We start from the raw sequence: 19,818 nt of genomic DNA, 5'->3' as shown, positions 1-19,818 counted from the left end.
CTGAACAAGGGGAAAGAACATTTCCTCATTTTTTTTCTCTCTTTTTTATATTATCTTGAGATAGAGACAGAGAGAGAGAGAGAGAGAGAGAGAGAGAGAGAGAGAGAGAGAGAGAGAGAATGGGTGTGCCAGGGCCTTTCAGCAGCTGTGAACGGACAGCAAGTGCCTTAATTGCTAAGCCATCTTTCTTCAGCCCAAAAGATGTACTTTTGTAATGACAAAACTGATAAGAACATATGATTGATACCATGGCTTTGTAAAATAGAGTAATATCATCAGAGCACTACCAGCCTATAGACAAGCAATGCTAACTATCCATATATAAAATGTAAAGTTTAAGCCAGGCATGAGGGCGCACACCTTCAATCCCAGCATTAGGGAGGCAGAGGTAGGAACTGTGAGTTCAAGGCCAGCCTGGGGACTACAGAGTGTGTTCCAGGTCAGCCTGAGCTACAGTGACACCCTACCTCAAAAGAAAACAAAGCAAAATGACAACAACCAGAAGTAAAATTTATGACATCTACATAAAGGTTAAAATAAAACAAGTGAAAAAAATTTAGTTTTCTGAAGTAGGGTCTAGCTCTGGCCCAGGCTGACCTGGAATTCACTATGTAGTATCAGGATGGCCTTGAACTCACAACTACTCTCCCACCTTGGCCTCCCAAGTGCTGGGATTAAAGATGTGCAACACCACGCTTGGCCTAGTTATTTATTTGTTTTGGTTTTTCAAGGGAGGGTCTCGCTCTAACCCAGGCTGACCTGGAATTCACTATGTAGTCTTAGGTTGGCCTTAAACCCATGGTGATCCTCCTACCTCTGCCTCCCATGTACTGGGATTAAAGGCGTGCGCCACCGTACCTGGCTTATTTTTTTTTTAATTTACATTTTTAGTATGCTTTTATTAAGTGCCTTCCCTGGGTGTCATCTCAAGCATCTCCAAAAGTTGGGGTGGGGGCTCATGGGTTGTAATTGCTCTTTAAAGACTGAAGTATTGTGAAGTCTCTTACTCCGTGGCAGCCCGAGAGCTCATGAGATTCCCTTATTAGGTTAGGTCCCCCAAATGCCAAGACACTAAGACTATCGGAGAGGTCAGGAGCCAGCGCTCTCCTTCTCCAACCTTGGCAGAGGGTGAAAGTCCCTGAGCACATGGTCAGACAGAAAGCCTGTGCTCCAAGGCGGATGCAGGCTGAAGTGAAGACTCGCCCTAGGGACCTCTGCTCACACCCTTCCCTGAGGTCTCACTGCTAGGCTAATAATCAACTTCTAGAAGGACAGCTCGATGATTACATGATAAGAACCTGCTGGAAGGGCGTTCTTGATCTTGGAGTAGGAAAGAAAAGGACCACGCCTCAGGAGGAGTTATGAAAAGGCTTTACCAGTTTGAACCAGTCTGACTTGGCCATCCATATATCTTCCTCGAGGGACACATTGCAGGGGTCACTGCTAGAGACACTTTCTCTGCTCAGATACAAGCAAGTACATGAAGGGCTTGAAAGATTCCCTGGACATTGGGTCCATCTCCCATGGGACACCCAAAGAAAGGACAAGCCAGCTAGGCACGTGGCCAGCTAGGACATGAATTCACATCTCTTGGGCCATAGGCCTGAGTTATTTGACTTTCTGTCTATACTTAGTCGGCCCGAGCCGTCATTGCTGAGCAAGGGTCACTTGGAGCCCTTAGTCATGGGGACTCCACTTTTAACTGAAGCACTCCGTGGCGCTTGATGCAGAGGTCAAAGGTCAGCACATTCAAGCACTGGGAAGAACATTAACAGCAGGAGCATAACTTTCTCTGACATTAACGTCATTAGGGGATGGTAGAAACTTGAGATACAGAAGACATGCGTATCATGGGTGAGGCGGGATGACCAAATCAGGGGGCGCCAGGGACCCTCACCAGGGCCTCAGATGTGCACTGAATCAGGCTCAGTCTCCGCGTTTGATTCACGACGAGGCAGGAGGTGTCAGGGACGGTCACCGTGGGACCCAGTGACGTACTGAACTGTCATTCATGGTTAGCGTGTGAGATGTTTTCATCGGAGCACTTTGATAGTATGCTGAGTGCTGGGGACACCTTAAAGCACTCTGTATATACAAGAAATTTTCATTGTGCTTGACTTTGAAACACATCTTCACTTACCTGCCAGGGTTTTTGTTTGTTTGTTTATTTGTTTGGGGGTTTTTATGTTGTTCATCTGTTTATTTATAAAAGAATGATTTTTGAGATATATGAATTAGACAAATCCCAGATTTAGAACTAATAAAATTTTTTGCCTTTTTCTCCCCTATGGAGTGCTATTTCACAGCTTTCCGGAGCACTCAGGAGGAGTCTTTAATCAGCCCCTTGCATGTTTTGAATCTGCCACTTTGTGGTCCAGTCAAGACAGTTCTTTACCATTGATAATATACCCAGTTTGGTTGGAAACGGCAACTTAAGCTCTTATCATTGTGAATATTTCAAATCCAAGTTCTGACCCTCAATAGCTTCCTAGATAAGAAGACCAACTCTTTTTTCTTCAGGGGAGGTATCACTCTAGCCCAGGCTCTTCTGCAAATCACTCCATAGATCCAGGCTGGCCTCAAACTCACAGCAATCCTCCCACCTCTGCCTCCTGAGAGCTAGGATTAAAGGCGTGCACCGCCACACCCAGCACCAACTCTTTTCCTTGGAATGAATCTCTAAACAGTAAAGTTAATGTGGGGAATAGGATTTACTGCACAAATGCCAAATTCCATCAAACTCTGGTTGAAGCTGTTCTGTAAGGCAGGGATACATCCCCACCCCCCCCCCACACACACACACACAGAGAGAGAGAGAGAGAGAGAGAGACATTGGCCAGAGGTAGTCAGGAGATGTACAAACTGGCCTGAATCCCTAGCACTCCTGAGACGGAGGCAGGAGGGTCACGAGTTCAAAACCATCCTGGGCTACACGGTGAGACCTCCCTCTCAAAAACCCTGAAAACAAGGCCCAGAGAGATGGCTTAGTGGTTAAGGTGCTTGCCTGCAAAGCCAAAGTACCTAGATTGCATTCCCCAGGACCCACTTAAGCCAGATGCACAAGGTGACACATGCATCTGGAGTTCATTTGCAGCAGCCAAAGACCCTGGTGCGCCCATTCTCCCCCCCCCCCCACCCCACAAATAAATAACAAATAACCAATTTCTAAAAAACCGAAAAGATGTGCAGAGTGGTGGCTATGTCCATGGAGTGGCTATATCCATGGAGGCAGAAGATGGGGGAACCGATTTCTTTCACTGTGCCTCGGCAGCGTGCTTGCTTTTGGTGCCTGGATGATGGGAGTGGTTCCGGGGTTCACTTCGCCTGGGTGGAGTGGGAAGGCACGACGGGGTGCTGGCTTGCTCTCTTCACAGGCGCGGGCTACTTCATGCACTTCAACACCAGTTCGGGGGCAGCAGAAGAGGCGGCCCTCCTGGAGTCCCGGGTCCTTTACCCACGGAGGAAGCAGCAGTGCCTGCAGTTCTTCTACAGGATGACGGGAAGTCCCACCGACAGGCTGGTGGTCTGGGTCAGGCGCGATGACGGCACGGGCAACGTGCGCAAGCTGGTCAAAGTGGAGACGTTCCGAGGTACCTAGATTGGCTTAGATAGAACCTGGCACCTCGTTCTTCTTTCTCCCTCTTCTCTTACCTCCTAACCCTTTCTTCCACCCTAACCTCAACCTTTTTGTAAGAATCTACCAGAATGTCTGATAATTTATTTTTTTTACTGGAGTTTTTATTTATTTATTCATTCATTCATTTATTTACTTATTTATTTGAGAGTGACAAAGAGAAAGAGGGGGGGGAGAGAGAAAGGGGGGAGGGAGAGAATGGGCGCGCCAGGGTCTCCAGCCACTGCAAACGAACTCCAGATGCGTGCGCCCCCTTGTGCATCTGGCTAACGTGGGACCTGGGGAATCGAGCCTCGAACCAGGGTCCTTAGGCTTCACAGGCAAGCGCTTAACCGCTAAGCCATCTCTCCAACCTGGGAATGTTTTAAGCACTCAAAATTCAAAGCAGTGTGGAAGGTTTGGGTAAGACTTAAATACAGTTAGTAAGAGATCAGAATGAACATATGAATCCAATTTTCTTTCTTTCTTTCTTTCTTTCTTTCTTTCTTTCTTTCTTTCTTTCTTTCTTTCTTTCTTTCTTCTTTCCTTCCTTCCTTCCTCCTTTCCTTTCCTTTCCTTTCCTTTCCTTTCCTTTCCTTTCCTTTCCTTTCCTTTCCTTTCCTTTCCTTTCCTTTCCTTTCCTTTCCTTTCCTTTCCTTTCCTTTCCTTTCCTTTCCTTTCCTTCTTTCTTTCTTTTAAGAGAGAGAGAGAAAAACGGTGTGCCAGGGCCTCAGCCACTGCAATCGAATGCCAGGCATTTGCACCACCTAGTGGACATGTGCAACCATCTCACCTTTGTGTGTCTGGCTAAGGTGGGATCTGGAGAGTCAAAGCACGGGTCCTTAGACTTTGCAGCAAGCTCCTTAACCGCTAAACCACCTCTCCAACCCTGAATCCAATTTGCACTAACATGTTAGAGAAAGTCAGAGGAGGGAGAGAGAAAAACTAGGAGATGGGGAAGTGAAGATGGGAAAGCAGGAGCTGCAGGAGCGGCACTGTCAGAGAGGCCGAGAGGTGAATGACTGACCATAACTGCTTTGGTGCCTGCTACAGGAAACTGAATGACATGATTTCATATACTGAAGAAGCACCCTGGTGTCTGTTTATGAAGCTGATGAGAAATAAGCCTCGTATATATCAACCTCACTATGGTCATTACATACTGCTGGGTTTTACTCTGCGTGTTTCTATGAGTGTCAGGATGAGAACCTTGAACTATTAGGCAGTAGGATGCAAAGACCATCAGACTGCAAATCAAGACCCAATGTTATCAAGCTAAATATTTACATTTACGTTATGCTCTGGTGGCAGTGATGTATTCAGAACTTGGAAGGGAGATACGCTGTCCTATTTTTCCCATCCAGCAAAGAACTCCTTAATTCAAATAAGCCAGACAGGGCTGAGGAGGTGGCTCAGCGGGTTAAGCACACTTGCTTGCAAAGCCTGACTTCCTGAGATTAATTTGCCAGTACCCATATAAAGCCAGATGCACATACATGTGTCTGGCATTCATTTGCAGTGGCAAGAGGTCCTGGTGGGATCCCTCTCTCCCTTCCTCTCTCTCTTTCTCTCTCTCCCTCTCCCTTTGTATGTATGTGTCTCTGTCTTTCTCTTTCATAAATGAATATTAAAAATAGTTAAACATAAGCCAGAGAAAGAAAATACTATATTCATTCTACTAGAAGAGGCTGCTATTCTTGAGGGGAGGAAATTTCCTTCAAGACTCTTCATAAGAATAGCTACCCAATCAGCTGCCTGAGAACTCTTAAAGTGCATGGTGGTCACGGAATCAGGGGTTCACTGTTCATCAAAGCTGATATGATGGAAGGATGGCAGTAAGATACCCCTTAAAAGTTGACTTTGTTATAATACCAAACTATTTAATAACAAAATCTCTTATAATCTGAATGATATTGACAGAATGGTTAATCATTTGTATTCAACTTGGAATTTATCCTAGGAAGCACAAAATCAGCTACCAATGTGGAGTTTTGTTCCTTACACTGCTTTGAGCTCCAATGAATTCATCTGTAAAAATTTCCTGGAAACAACTCAAGTATATGTTTAAAGTAGTCCATGTCAATATCAGCTTGTCCATGAAACTTTTCTAAAAGGTCAATTGAATATTGTGTGGGGTTTCAGGAGTATTCAACATAAGAAAGTTACAATTGCCTTCTAGTACCTTTTACTTTTAGCAAAAATGCTTTCTTGAACCTCATGCTTACATTTAAACTGTGTCTGTATATCGAAGTATAATATATGTAGATATAACATAACATCTATAAGACTTGTGCATGGACTTATACATAAATATTCACTTACAAATATGAATATGCATAAACACAAACAACTGATTTCGCTGTGCCCATGACCCCCCTCACAGATAACAGTTCTGAACTGGAAAGGGTGACATGTGTGTCAAACAACCTTGGGATGATCACTGACTGATTCAGGGAAGTCTCTGACTTTGAAGCCTCAGAACTGTCATAGTTAGTCCTGCCCATGTGGTACAGCCTCTAGGCTCCCTATTATCTATTAGCCCATCCCCACATCTCAACTTCACCATTACAGTCTATAGTAAGAAGAGTCAAGCCAGTTGCTCATCAGCAAGAAAGGAACTTTTAGCGTCTTGTCATAATTCCCACGATCTACAACCTCCTGGGTACACAGATCTCATCTGTCCCCATCCCTGTTCTAGGCTTTATGTCACCCATTGCATTTCCAGTCCCCATGTCTTCACCTTCAGGGCTGTCCCTAGGGGAGGACAGTTACATAGATCTGCACGTAACTCGTGTGAGCCATACGCCTTCTCTCACATGTCCATGCGTCGTGACCACATAGGTCATGGCCAGTTCCACCCTATCTACGTAGAAACAAGCAGGCTCTTCACTTGTGAGGACACCAGAGCTCCGCAAGTGGATTTCTCAGAAGACACAGGAAGGGAAAAGACAACGCAAGGCTCTTATCTCCACTTTGTTTTCAGATTGAATTTCTATTCGCACCTCTGAGGAATTCTGAGTGGCTCTAGCCCGGCTGCCTCCTCTCCTGCTGACCCCAGGCTTTTGTCTGGTTTGTTATGCTGCCCAGCTCAAGAGCTTGTATTCTGTTTCCTCACCCTTCTACCACAGCACCTTATATAAATTCCCACTTCTAGTTTCATCTCAGGAAAACAGCAAGGAGGCCTAGCTGACACTGTAGTGTGGCTCCCTGCACAACAGTAACTCAGGGCTAACCAGAAGTCCTCTGTACTGGATTAAAAAATGTATTTGTTTATTTATTTATTTGAGAGAGAGAGGAGGAGGAGAAGGCAGATAGAGAGAGAACTGGTGTGCCAGGGCTTTTGGTCACTGCAAGGAACAAACTCTAGATGTGTGCATCTGGGTTTACATGGGTACTGGGGAATTGAACCTAGGTTCTTGGGCTTTGCAGGTATACACCTGAACTACTAAGCTATCTCTCCAGCCCTGTACTGGAATTTTTGGTAATATGTAGTAAAGCAAAATATGGATAGATATTGGCAATAAGTCATAGGTGGGAACAAACGGATTTACCATTATTTGATTTTTGACTTACAAGATATTTATTTTAGTCAGGTGTGGTGGCTCATACCTTTAATCCCAGCACTTGGAAGGCAGAGGTAGGAGGACCACCGTGCATTTGAGGCCACCCTGGGACTACATAGTGAATTCCAGGTTAGCCTGGGCTAGAGTGAGACCCTGCCTCAAAAAAACAAAACAAAAAAAAAGGTATTTATTTTACAGATTCAGCTGACTACTTGGATCTTTTCATGTTATGCCTATGGGGTGGGATGCAGTGATATCGGAAAACTCAGGAGAAAACCTATGAAAGTAAATAAGAGCAGAAAATAATTTATGATTAAGATTTGAATGCAAGTTGTAAAATAGGGTCTGGAATGATGGCTCAGCAGTTAAGGCACTTGCCTGCAAACCCTAATGACCCAGTACCCATGTAAAGCCAGATGCACAAAGCGGTGCATGCATTCGTTTGCAACAGCTGGAAGCTCTGGCATGCCTGTACTCTCTGTCTTTCTTATCTTTATCTCTCTACTTCAAAATAAATAAATAAAGTGCTTTTTGAATAGTAAAATAAACCATAGTGCTAGGCAGTTGAGTGAAGGAGGAGGCTGAATAAGAACAAAGCATCGGGCTGGAGAGATGGCTTAGCGGTTAAGCGCTTGCCTGTGAAGCCTAAGGACCCCGGTCCGAGGCTCGGTTCCCCAGGTCCCACGTTAGCCAGATGCACAAGGGGGCGCATGTGTCTGGAGTTCGTTTGCAGAGGCTGGAAGCCCTGGCGCGCCCATTCTCTCTCTCTCCCTCTATCTGTCTTTCTCCCTGTGTCTGTCACTCTCAAATAAATAAATAAAAAATGAACAAAAAATATTTTAAAAAAAAAAGAACAAAGCATCATGACATATGTATGAAAAATGCTGCAATAAGGGCTAGAGAGATGGCTTAGCAGTTAAGGCACTTGCTGCTAAGCCTAAGGACCGAGGTTTGATTCCCCAGGACCCACATAAGCCACATGCACAAAGTGGCACATGTGTCTGGAATTCATTTGCAGTGGCTGGAGGCCCTGGTTCACTCATTCTCTTTTTCTCTTTCTCTACCTCTCTTTCTCTCTCTCTCCATCTTTCTCTTTCAAATAGATAAATAACATATTTTTAAATACCAAAATGAAACCCATCACTTTGTATGATAACTTAAAAAAAAAACTGGCCGACTTTAAAAAACTACAGTATGCCTTTTTAAAAAATAAAACTTCCCTAATTAGATAAGTGACTTGGCAAAGTTATTTTTCTGTAGTAGCATTTACTTTAAAGGGTGGCTACAAAACTGATGGGATAATCTAATTATCCCAGACTCACTAGAAATGCTCGATAATCGTTGGTCGACATCAACCATTATCAGATTTATTCTCTGTCCTCAGGAGATTCAGACCATAATTGGAAAATTGCCCATGTGACGCTGAGAGAAGAAAAGAAATTTCGCTATCTTTTCCAGGGCACAAAAGGTGACCCTCGGAACTCCACTGGGGGCATCTACCTGGATGACATTACTCTGACGGAGACCCCGTGCCCCACAGGGGTGTGGACAGTACGGGGCATCTCTCAGGTCCTTCAGAACACGGTGAAAGGAGAAAAACTCCTCAGCCCTCGTTTCTACAACTCAGAGGGCTATGGGTTTGGGGTGACCTTGTACCCCCATGGCAGAATAACGTCCGTGGACTCTGGCTATATGGGGCTTGCCTTCCACTTGTGCAGTGGGGAGAATGATGCCATCCTGGAATGGCCAGTGGAAAACAGGCAGGCGATAATGACAGTCCTTGACCAGGAGCCCGACGCCAGGGACAGGATGTCGTTAACCATGTTGTTCACCACCTCCGAGCACCACACGTCTGCAGGTGGGTGGTTTGAATGCTCCTAGGAACTGGGCAGGCAGCTGCGGTTCTTGTCTATGCAAAAAAGGACGATATGATCCGAGCATGGTGGAGCACGCCTCTAATCCCAGCACTCAGGAGGCAGAGGCAGGAGGACCACTGGGAGTTCTGGGTCTGCAGAGTGATTTCCTGGTCAGTCTGGGCTAAAGGGAGACCCTGCTTGGCAAAAACAAACAACAAAAGAAAAGAATGATGCCTCTCCTGCTGTGAACACAGCAACAACCTAGTAACAGTAGACTATTATGGTATATTTTCCCGATTCCTTTTTTTTATTTTTAAATTTTTTTTTGTTTATTTTTATTTATTTATTTGAAAGTGACAGAGAGAGAAAGAGGCAGAGAGAGAGAGAGAGAGAATGTGCGTGCCAGGGCCTCCAGCCACTGCAAAGGAACTCCAGATGCATGCGCCCCCTTGTGCATCTGGCTAACATGGGTCCTGGGGATTCCAAGCCTCGAACCGGGGTCCTTAGGCTTCATAGGCAAGCGCTTAACTGCCAAGCCATCTCTCCAGCCCGTTTTTTTTTTTTTTATTTTATTTTTAAATTGAGGTAGGGTTTCACTCTAGCCCAGTCTGACCTGGAATTCACTATATAGTCTCAGGCTGGCCTTGAACTCACAGCAGTCTTCCTACCTCTGCCTCCCGAGTGCTGGGATTAAAGGCATGAGCCACCCCACCCGGTTATTTTTCCAATTCCATCTTTCCCTCCTTCATTTTCCTCAGTTCATTCCGCAGGTGTCGGTGGAGGTCCCGTGGCAAGGCGGGCAGGGCGCTATGGACTTGGAACACAGGAATGCAGCTGGCCCGTGCCTCGCATAGCTCAGCCCCAAAGAGAAGACAGATGTTGTATACCAGAAACTCAGAATTTACTTAGCTTTCTGCAGAGCTGATGTGTTCACTCCTTGAATAGGATGGTTATCAGCATATTACATCAATCAAACATGGGCAAACTATTTTTTTTCCAAAGAAGAGCATTAAACCTTAAAAAAAAAAATTGAAGGAGGTGAGGCCCACCCTACCTCCGTCATTAAGGGTGTCACTCAGTAGAAAACCGTTGACCAGAGCTGTGGTTCTCTGAAGCCTTTGACATCTCCCAATTCTGAATTGGAGTTTTCTCAGAAACAGTAGAGATTTGGATTTATACACAGCAACTGTGTGCATGCCTACACACACACACACACACACACACACACACACACACACACACACACACAAACACACACTCCTCATAAACAAAGCCCCATGTGTCTGTGAAAGACGTATCAGAAAGTGAGGTGTAAAATCTAATATGACTGCATCTCACCTGTCGCATTGCAGCCATAAACGACTCTGTCATCTGGGACAGGCCATCCATGGTGGGGACCTATGATACAGACTGTGACTGTTTCAGAAGCATCGACTGGGGCTGGAGCCAGGCCATCTCCCACCACATGCTGAGAAGGAGGAGTTACCTGAAAAATGACGACCTCATCATTTTTGTGGACTTCGAAGGTATCTTTGCTCAGCTACCCGAGTCAGTCATCCTAGGGTCTCTGGGCTTTATAGGTTTACAGTAGTTTTTAGTTTATTATTATTATTATTATTATCATCATTATTATTATTATTATTATTATTGGTGGTGGTGGCTTTTCAAAGGAGGCTTTCACTCCAGTCCAGGCTGACCTGGAATTCATTATGGAGTCTCAGGGTGGCCTCGAACTCACAGCGATCCTCCTACCTCTGCCTCCCGAGTGCTGGGATTAAAGGCGTGCACCACCACGCCCAGCTGCACAGTAGATTTTTTTTTAATTTTTAATTTATTTATTTGCCAGGAGTGAGAGAGAGAGATGACAAGGAACATGCCAGGGCCTCTAGCCACTGCAAACGAACTCTAGACGCATGTGCCACCTTGTGTACTGGCTTTATGCCAGGTACTGGGGAATTGAACCTGATTTTGACCCAGGGTCATTAGGCTTTGCAGGCAAGTGCCTTAACCACTGAGCCACCTCTTCAGCCCTGATTTACATTAGTTTTAAAGCAAGTCATGAAAGCTGGTGGTGCTTTTTAAGAATAAGGTTTTTTTAAAAAAGGATATGTCATAAAAACCACACTTTATTTGTCTGGTCAAGGACTCACATGTTCATTTTATTTTTAAAAATGTTATTTAATAAACATATAGTATTTATAAATGGTCATGAGTGTACCATGTGCCTTTTTATTTAAATTTTTTTTTGGTTCATTTTTTATTTATTTATTTGAGAGCGACAGACATAGAGAAAAAGACACATAGAGGGAAAAAGAGAGAATGGGCGCGCCAGGGCTTCCAGCCACTGCAAACGAACTCCAGACGCGTGCGCCCCCTTGTGCATCTGGCTAACGTGGGACCTGGGGAACCGAGCCTCGAACCGGGGTCCTTAGGCTTCACAGGCAAGTGCTTAACTGCTAAGCCGTCTCTCCAGCCCACCATGTGCCTTTTTGATGCATCCGCTTATTATATGATGATTGACACCAAGGCAAACACATCTATCTCTTCAAGCATGTAATGTTTCTTTGTGGTGAAAGATATCATCTTTATCTGCCCCCAGGAGAAAGAAAAGTTTCATCTTTTTGAAGTGGCATCTTTTTAACTGATGAGCTATGGCAGTGTGTTCATGGCAGCTTAGTGTCCATCTGCGTATCTGTGGTGATAGCATCCATTTGCAAGTTTTGTAAGTAGGAACGTGACAGGACAGCTTTCAAAACAGCTGGCATCTGGGGCTGGAGAGGTGGCTCAGCAGTTAAAGGCACTTGCTTATAAAGCTTGAGGGCCATGGTTCAAATCCCAAGCACCTACATAAAGTCAGATGTTTGCAGCAATAAGAGACCCTGGTGTGCCCATTCTCTCTCTATCAAACTCTCTGCTTGAAAATAAATAAATAAATAAATAAATAAATAAATGGTATTTTAAAAATACCATTATGAGAATCAGCTGGGTTCAAGGCCACTTTCCCATATAACTGGGATGACATTGGCATGGGATAGAGGCGGTTCTGGGAACTTTGTCCAGAAGTGAGTATTGATCACAGTCACTTACTGATCCCGGAGCTTACACGGCACCCTTCTCTTCTTCCTGAAGATATCACCCACCTGAACAAGACTGAAGTTCCCACTCCAGCTAACAGGCTGAGCCCTCAAGGCCTCGTCCTCCACGGTCGGGAGCCGCAGGCCTCAGCAGAAGGCTCCAGTAAGGCTGTATCAGAGGAAACCTCGGGCCAGGCGCAGCCCGGCCGTCAGAAGCGGTCAGTGGAGAACACAGGTCCAGTAGAGGACCATAAGTGGCCACCATACTTCAGAGACCCATGTGACCCCAACCCTTGTCAAAACGAAGGCATCTGTGTGAATGTGAAGGGCATGGCCAGCTGCAGGTAGGTTGGTCCAGTGGCCAAGGGAGGTGCAAGCCAAGTTTTCTCAGCCCTGGGGAAGGAGCTGTTCAGAAGGCAGAGACTATGAAAAAGAGGGTGTGCTTTACCTTAACTCTAGAAACGTGTGCCCGGGGCCTGTGTACACAGGCTGCCAACATGAGTGGCACTTTCTTTCCCACCTCTGGGGCATTCTTAATACGAGCCTGGCTATCTTTTTTTTTTTTTAACTAACTGAACCACAGTGATCACATATGACCCAAGGGCTTCATCCTAGGAACCTTCTTCTCCATGGCTGGCTGTAGTGGGCTCAAGATCAAACATAAATCTTCACTGATGGGGATGTATAGCTGGTTATTGGTATAGGAATGCTAGTTCTTGATTTTTTTTAATTTTTATTTGCAAGCAAAGAAAGAGAGAGAGAATGGGCATGCTAGAGCCTCTTGCCACTGCAAGCAAATACCTGGTACACGCACCACTTCGTGCATCTGGCTTTACATGGGCACTTGGGGAATCAACCCAGGCTGGCAAGCTTTGCAAGCAAGCCCCTTCGACCACTGAGCCAGCCCCGTAGCCTGGTAACCGTAGTTCTCCATTTCATCATCTCTGTTCTAGCATGTTCTCAGTAATAGTGATAGGAGGATCTGATTTTTACCCTACTGGCTGTGAAGCACATGCTGTTATGAGCATTGTAGACACGTGGTCACAGGTACCCTCACCTCTCCTTAAGACGTGGGGTCCTTCTCATCTTCATTTTGTACGTCAGAAAGTTAAACCTACAAGGTGAGCTTGTCCCAAATTCCCAGACAAGAAATGCTAGAGCCAGGACTTGCAAACAAGGATGTCTGTCCATACACTTAGCAAATCTGACAGTGATTTGTATTGTTAGTTTAAACACAATAAAAAAAAAATCTTCATAAAGTCCCGTGTACAAGGACAGGAGCATCAATTGCTTTGGACTCAAGGGTAACAGAAGTAAGAACCATCCTGCTGGGCTCAGGAAACATCTAGATTTCCTCTGAATTCTTCTAGATCTTCACTTTTCTTTTGGGAACATTTATTTTATTTATTTGAGAGAGAGGGAAAGAAAGAGGCAGATGTATATATAAAGAGAATGAGTATCTGGAGTTCACTTGCAGGGGCTGGAGGCCCTGGCATGCACATTCTCTCTCTCTCTCTCTCTCTCTCTCTCTCTGCTTCTCTGTCTCTCTCAAATAAATCAATAAAAATAAAAATATAGCCAGGCATGGTGGTGCACGCCTTTAATCCCAGCACTCAGGAGGCAGAGATAGGAGGATTGCAGTGAGTTCAAGGCCATCCTGAGACTACATAGTTAATTCCAGGTCAGCCTGGGCCAGAGTGAGATCCTACCTCAAAAGCCAAGTAAATAAATAAAGATAAAAAATTAAAATCCAAGCCAGATGTGGTGGCCCATGTCTTTAATCCAAGCACTCACGAAGCAGAGGTAGGAGGATCACTGTGAGTTCAAGGCCACCCTGAGACAACATATTGACTATATACAGGTCAGCTTGGGCTAGTGAGTGAGACCCTACCTCAAACTCCCATGCCCCCCCCCAAAAAAAAGAAGAAGAAGAAAAAGATGTAGCTTGGTGAACCAATGAATTTCTTTTTTTTTACAAAGAAGTTTTTTTTTAATTTTTTTTTTTATTTATTTATTTGAGAGCGACAGACAGAGAGAGAAAGAGGCAGAAAGAGAGAGAATGGGCGCGCCAGGGCCTCCAGCCTCTGCAAACGAACTCCAGATGCGTGCGCCCCCTTGTGCATCTGGCTAACGTGGGTCCTGGGGAACCGAGCCTCGAACCGGGATCCTTAGGCTTCACAGGCAAGCGCTTAACCGCTAAGCCATCTCTCCAGCCCCCAATGAGTTTCTTGAACATACTTCCAGGAGCATGGGTGATGGCTTACTTACAGGAGCATGGGTGACCTCAACCAACTACATCACTGAAAAGTCCCAACCCAGCCTGGTTAACAACTGCCCCATGTCTACAGAGATAGCACCCTCCCTGTGGTTGTTAGCCTTCCAACCTCTCTGTATTCTAGCACCTTCTGAGACCACATGCAGCCGGGATCCAGTGACATATAGCTAGGAGGTGACACAGGAGGGAAAGCTCAGCTGGAATCTCAAGGGACAGTTTGAGGACCCCCTCCAGCCCACCCTAGGCACGAATGTCAGCAGGCTGGGTGTGAGAATTCTTTGCGGGTACTTAGAACTGCTCTGTATAGGGTAACAGCTGTTATGCTTGCACAAAAGGTTTCCATAACGCTCCTCCGTGTGTTTTAAGAGTAGGCATGTGGGCTGGAGAGGTGGCTTAGCGGTTAAGCGCTTGCCTGTGAAGACCAAGGACCCCGGTTCGAGGCTCGGTTCCCCAGGTCCCACGTTAGCCAGATGCACAAGGGGGCGCACGTGTCTGGAGTTCGTTTGCAGAGGCTGGAAGCCCTGGCGCGCCCATTCTCTCTCTCTCTCCCTCTATCTGTCTTTCTCCCTGTGTCTGTCACTCTCAAATAAATAAATAATTTAAAAAAAAAAGAGTAGGCATGTGACGGCCAGGGGATGCAGTTATATGGATGGATTCCTGTGAAGCCTGCGGGATGATGCCAGGCGTGGGAAAGTACTCTGTCATTGTTCCGTGCCGTTGTTGGCGGGCCTTGTTGCTAGGAGACACTTAGAGCCCGGGAAGTTTCCACACTCACTGTATCCTGTCTCACAGGTGCGTCTCTGGCCGTGCCTTCTTCTACACCGGGGAGCGCTGCCAGGCCATGCAGGTGCATGGCACTGTGCTGGGCCTGGTGATCGGCGGCACTGCGGGTGCCATCTTCCTGACCTTCGCCATCTACTCCGTGGTGTTCCAGAGGCGGGCGCAGTGAGCCACCCGCTGAAGTTGGTTACACTGCCCAAGCGCCGCCCCGCAGATGTTCCTCCCACGGTCAGCACAGAGCAGGTGGATTTTTATCACCTTGACTCTAAGTGTCTCCGAGAACAAGGCTTCGGGAGTGGCCCTTAGCAGCTCCCTGCCCCTGCGTGGTCCCTTCCCCGTGCTCCCGATGCACTCAGTGTGGACCGCGACGACACCGTCACTCTTAATTTTAAATCACTGGCTGAACTGATCATTGCTCCCGTGGGTTGCAAGCTCCAATAAGGCAGGGCATGTTACCCTCTGCCAACCCGTGCGCCCCAGTGCCTACAAGTGTGCCTGGCTGGCGTGTGGTGAGCACTAAATACATGTGGGATGAATGAACCAATAAACGAATGAATAACTACTGTTCAGAGACTCTCTTGTTTCTATTTTTTAATATTACTTATTTATTCAAGAGGAGAGAGTGAGAAGAGAAGAGAGTGAGAGGCATATGTGCCACTTTGTGCATCTGGCTTTATGTGGGTACTGGGCAAGTGAACTCAGGCCAGTAGATTTTGCAAGCAAAAGCCTTCAGCCTCTGAGCCATCTGCCCAGCCCTCTTGCTTCTATTTTAGATCCTAAAATATATATGATGAAGCCAGGCGTGGTGGCGCACGCCTTTAATCCCAGCTCTCAGGAGGCAGAGGTAGTAGGATCGCCATGAGTTCAAGGCCACCCTGAGGCTACATAGTGAATTCCAGATCAGCCTGAGCTAGAGTGAGACCCTACCTCAAAATACCATATATATATATGTATATACATACATACATTATATATATATATATGTATATATATATATATACACACACACACATATACACACACACATATGTGTATATGTGTGTGTGTGTTTGTATACATATATATGATGTTTTCTCTTTCTTTGTTGTTTTTGTTTTGTTTTGTTTTTTTGAGGTAGGGTCTCACTCTAGCCCGGGCTGACCTGGATTTCACTATGTAATCTCAGGCTGATCTCAAACTCACAGCAATCCTTTTACCTCTGCCATCTGAGTGTTGGGATTAAAGGCATGTGCCACCATGCCCAGACTTATATATAATATTTTCTATGTGCTCAGCATTGCATATATATGAGAGTTGGAGATGTGTAAGTCCCCTTTTTCATAGTTTATTTTGCAGACTATTTATGTATAAAATGTTATGTATTGATAGAGCAAAATCATGAAAAAAAGGCTTTAAAGTAGCTGTGGACTTTTTATTTTATTTTTTTTATTTTTTAAATTTTTATTAGCATTTTCCATGATTATAAAAAAATATCCCATGGTAATTCCCTCCCTCCTCCCCCCATCCAAGACTTTTTAGATTTATTAGATCTTTTAGCTATGGATGGTCAGAAGAGAAAATAGACTTGGAGTAAGAAAGTTCCAGAATAGGGCTTGGAGAGATTGCTCAGTGGTTAAGGCACTTGCCTGCAAAGCCAAAGGAACGAGGTTCAATCCCCCAGGACCCACGTAAGCCAGATGCACAAGGTGGCGCATACTTCTGGAGTTTGTGTGCAGTGGCTAGAGGCCGTAGTGGACCCGTTCTCTCTCTCTCATAAATAAGTGAAATATTTTTAAATTTAAAAAAAGAAAGTTCCAGAATAAACTTAGTACAAAGGAAAACTCCTTCTCCCCCAATCAGCAAGGAGCTGGGACTTTATATTAAACAACAGAAAAGATTCCCGGGAGCCTGAGTGGCCCAGGCTTCATGTGACCAGACTTCTTACAGACAGGGTTTATAGCATTTTCATAGAGTTAGAATGCACTGGAAACAAACACGGAAGCTCAAGAGGAGTCCTTTCCATGAAAAGGCCTGAGAACGGCGTAAGCAGGGGACAGTGGCTCTCTACTGGAGCAGCAGGAGGAGCGCCCCCTGCAGGAATAGTTACCTGGCTGGAGGGCCCACCCCAGGGCCGCTAGTTCGGTAAGTCTGGAATTTGCATTTTTACAAGTTCCCAGGGATTTCTGGCCCCTTGCCACACCTTAAGAGCCCTGTTCTAGCAGAGAGGAAGCGAGTCTGGAATTCAGGTTGGCTTGGACCAACCATCAACTAGCTGTAGAATTTTAGTGAGAAATTGCATCAATTGTTCCTGGTCTTGGTGTACTTAATCTACCCAGGGGACATAGTCATTGTGACTCAACTTCACCACTCAAGGGGTTGCAGAGTAATCAAATAAAGCCATCCTAGGCTGGGGGCCACGGATCTAGTTAGATCAGCCAATGGAATCCTCTTATAAGTGAATGAAGGAAACCCAGGACCAAATAGTGCTCTAATCTACACAGGCTTTCTAGAGGGCTTGGGGATTTTTTTGGGGGGGGGGGGGCAGGTGGTGGTTTCGAGATAGGGTCTTGCTGACCTGGAGTTCACTATGTAGGCTCAGACTGGCCTCGAACTCACAAGGATCTTCCTACCTCAGCCTCTCCAGTGCTGGGATGAAAGGCGTGCGCCACCACGCCTGGCAGCTTTTTCGAGTTTTCTACTCAACTATTTTGACAATTCTATTTAATCAATGCAAAGTTTATTTCTAGTATCCTTAAAATTAGTAACAAACCCTCTTGCATGTGATTCAGATCAAACATTTAAAAGTTATTTCTTAGGGTTAGAGAGATGGTTCAGTGGTTAACAGCATTTTCTACACAAGCCAGCTGACCTGAGCTTCCATCCCCCACACCCACATAAGGCCTGCTCCATGGGAGGGAATACATCCCTGATAATGAAAACCTACAACAGGGGTAGTCATGAGCCCTAGGGGTGTAACATCTGCTGCTGTCTGGCTAAATGTATATACTGTGTTCACCAAACTGCCCAGTAAGCACTTCTCTTAATGTTCATACCCTTATATTAATGCTACTCTCACTTTTTGTTAGAGAAGCTTCTCTTTTCAGATGGCAGTGACCTTGGGATGTCTCAGAAGGCACCATGGTGCTGAGAAGAAGTGACAAAGGAGTGCTCAGCACTGAAACATCTCTATCATGCCTTCCAAGGCTCAGGGTCCATTGCGGAAGAGGTGGCAGAAAGAATGTAAGAGCCAAAGCAAGGGTAGGACTCCTTACAACGTGCTCTTCCAGACATAAAATGGTCTAGATGTCCATGATCTCACAGTGCCTGACACTACCTACACAAGACCATCATAATAGGAGGAAAGGTAATGACATCAAAATAAAAGAGAGACTGATTGAGACGGGGAGGGGGTATGATGGAGAGTGGAGTTTCGAAGGGGAAAGTGGGAGGAGAGAGGGAATTACCATAGGATATTGTTCACAATCACGGAAGCTGTCAATTAAAATAAATAAAATTAACACACACACACACACAAAAGCTAGGTGCAAAGTAGCACACTTGTCTATGGTTCTAATCCACCTACAGCTGGGGAAGCGGAGCCAGGAGAGTCCCAAAGCCCATTGGCCAGCCAGTGTGGCCTTTCCCAGTGGCATTAAAACAAACAGTAAGAAAAACCCTGCCTCAAAACAAGAGGAGAGGAGAGTACCAACCCTTTGAGGGCCTCTGACCTCCACAAACATGCTGTGTCACATGTGTGCTCATACACACATCATACACACATCATGCACACATGTACATACATACAAATACACACAGTTAAAAAGTCATTGAGTTATTTATCTTTCTTTTTCTTTCTCTTTCTTCCTTTCTTCTTCTTCCTCTGATTCTCTTTCTTTCCTTCATTCTTTTCTCTCTTTCTTTCTTTTGAGACATGATCTTTCCATATAGCCCAGGCTGTCCTTAAACTTACTTTGAGTGGCCTCAAATTTATGGGGATCCTCCTATTTTAGCCTCTCAAATGCTTGGATTATGGTGTGTACCACCACGCCTGGCTTGCCACGGATGTTTCTCAGACTTGTGATGTTTCAGTTAGGATCCTTCAAATGCTCTCTGACAAAAATCCAAATATCTGTTCCTCTTCAGAATGCTGAGCCCTGTTTGGCCTCCTCAGGGGCACATGGGACACAGTCCAACAGCCACCTTCAGCCATTTTCTGCTGAAATGCATCATCCATCTCATTATGCTTAACAGGATCTATCCCAGGGATCCTATGGTCTGTTAGGTCAGAACAGGCTCCCAAAATGGAGTCACCAAGGACAGCAAGATGGCAATAGACATAAGGAAGTGGATTATCCCATTCCTCAAGAAATCGCCCGGCCATTATCCCTTCCTTGCCTAACCATGCCCCCAGGCCATAATTTCCTAGCACAGATGCATAAAGTGGATGAGCATGGAGCTCATTTGCAGTGCCATGAAGCCTTGGTGTGCTCATTCTCTCCCTCCCTCTATGTAATGTGTATATATATATATTACATAGATATATATACATATATATATTTGTTTTTGGAGGTAGTCTCAGGCTGACCTCAAACTCACAGTGATTATCTTACATCTGCCTCCTGAGTGCTGAGATTCAAGACATGTATCACCACGCCCAGCTTCTCTTTCTCTCCCAAAG

At 45.4% G+C, this 19,818-nt stretch overlaps 1 protein-coding gene across 1 annotated transcript in view; it reads left to right on the top strand.

Moving 5' to 3' along the window:
- The window catches only part of Mep1a (meprin A subunit alpha), a 41,689-nt gene extending 26,359 nt beyond the window's left edge, over window positions 1-15,330 (top strand). Inside the window, exons 9-13 of the mRNA XM_045157737.1 lie at window positions 3,375-3,590; window positions 8,561-9,034; window positions 10,385-10,558; window positions 12,162-12,450; window positions 15,174-15,330. Coding sequence (XP_045013672.1) covers window positions 3,375-3,590; window positions 8,561-9,034; window positions 10,385-10,558; window positions 12,162-12,450; window positions 15,174-15,330 — 1,310 coding nt within the window. The remainder of the gene's footprint in view (window positions 1-3,374; window positions 3,591-8,560; window positions 9,035-10,384; window positions 10,559-12,161; window positions 12,451-15,173) is intronic.
- Window positions 15,331-19,818: the final 4,488 nt, after the last annotated feature.

Source organism: Jaculus jaculus, chromosome 8 (assembly GCF_020740685.1).
Source record: "Jaculus jaculus isolate mJacJac1 chromosome 8, mJacJac1.mat.Y.cur, whole genome shotgun sequence".
NCBI lineage: Eukaryota > Metazoa > Chordata > Mammalia > Rodentia > Dipodidae > Jaculus > Jaculus jaculus.
This window is presented reverse-complemented; position numbering and strand designations above follow the sequence as displayed.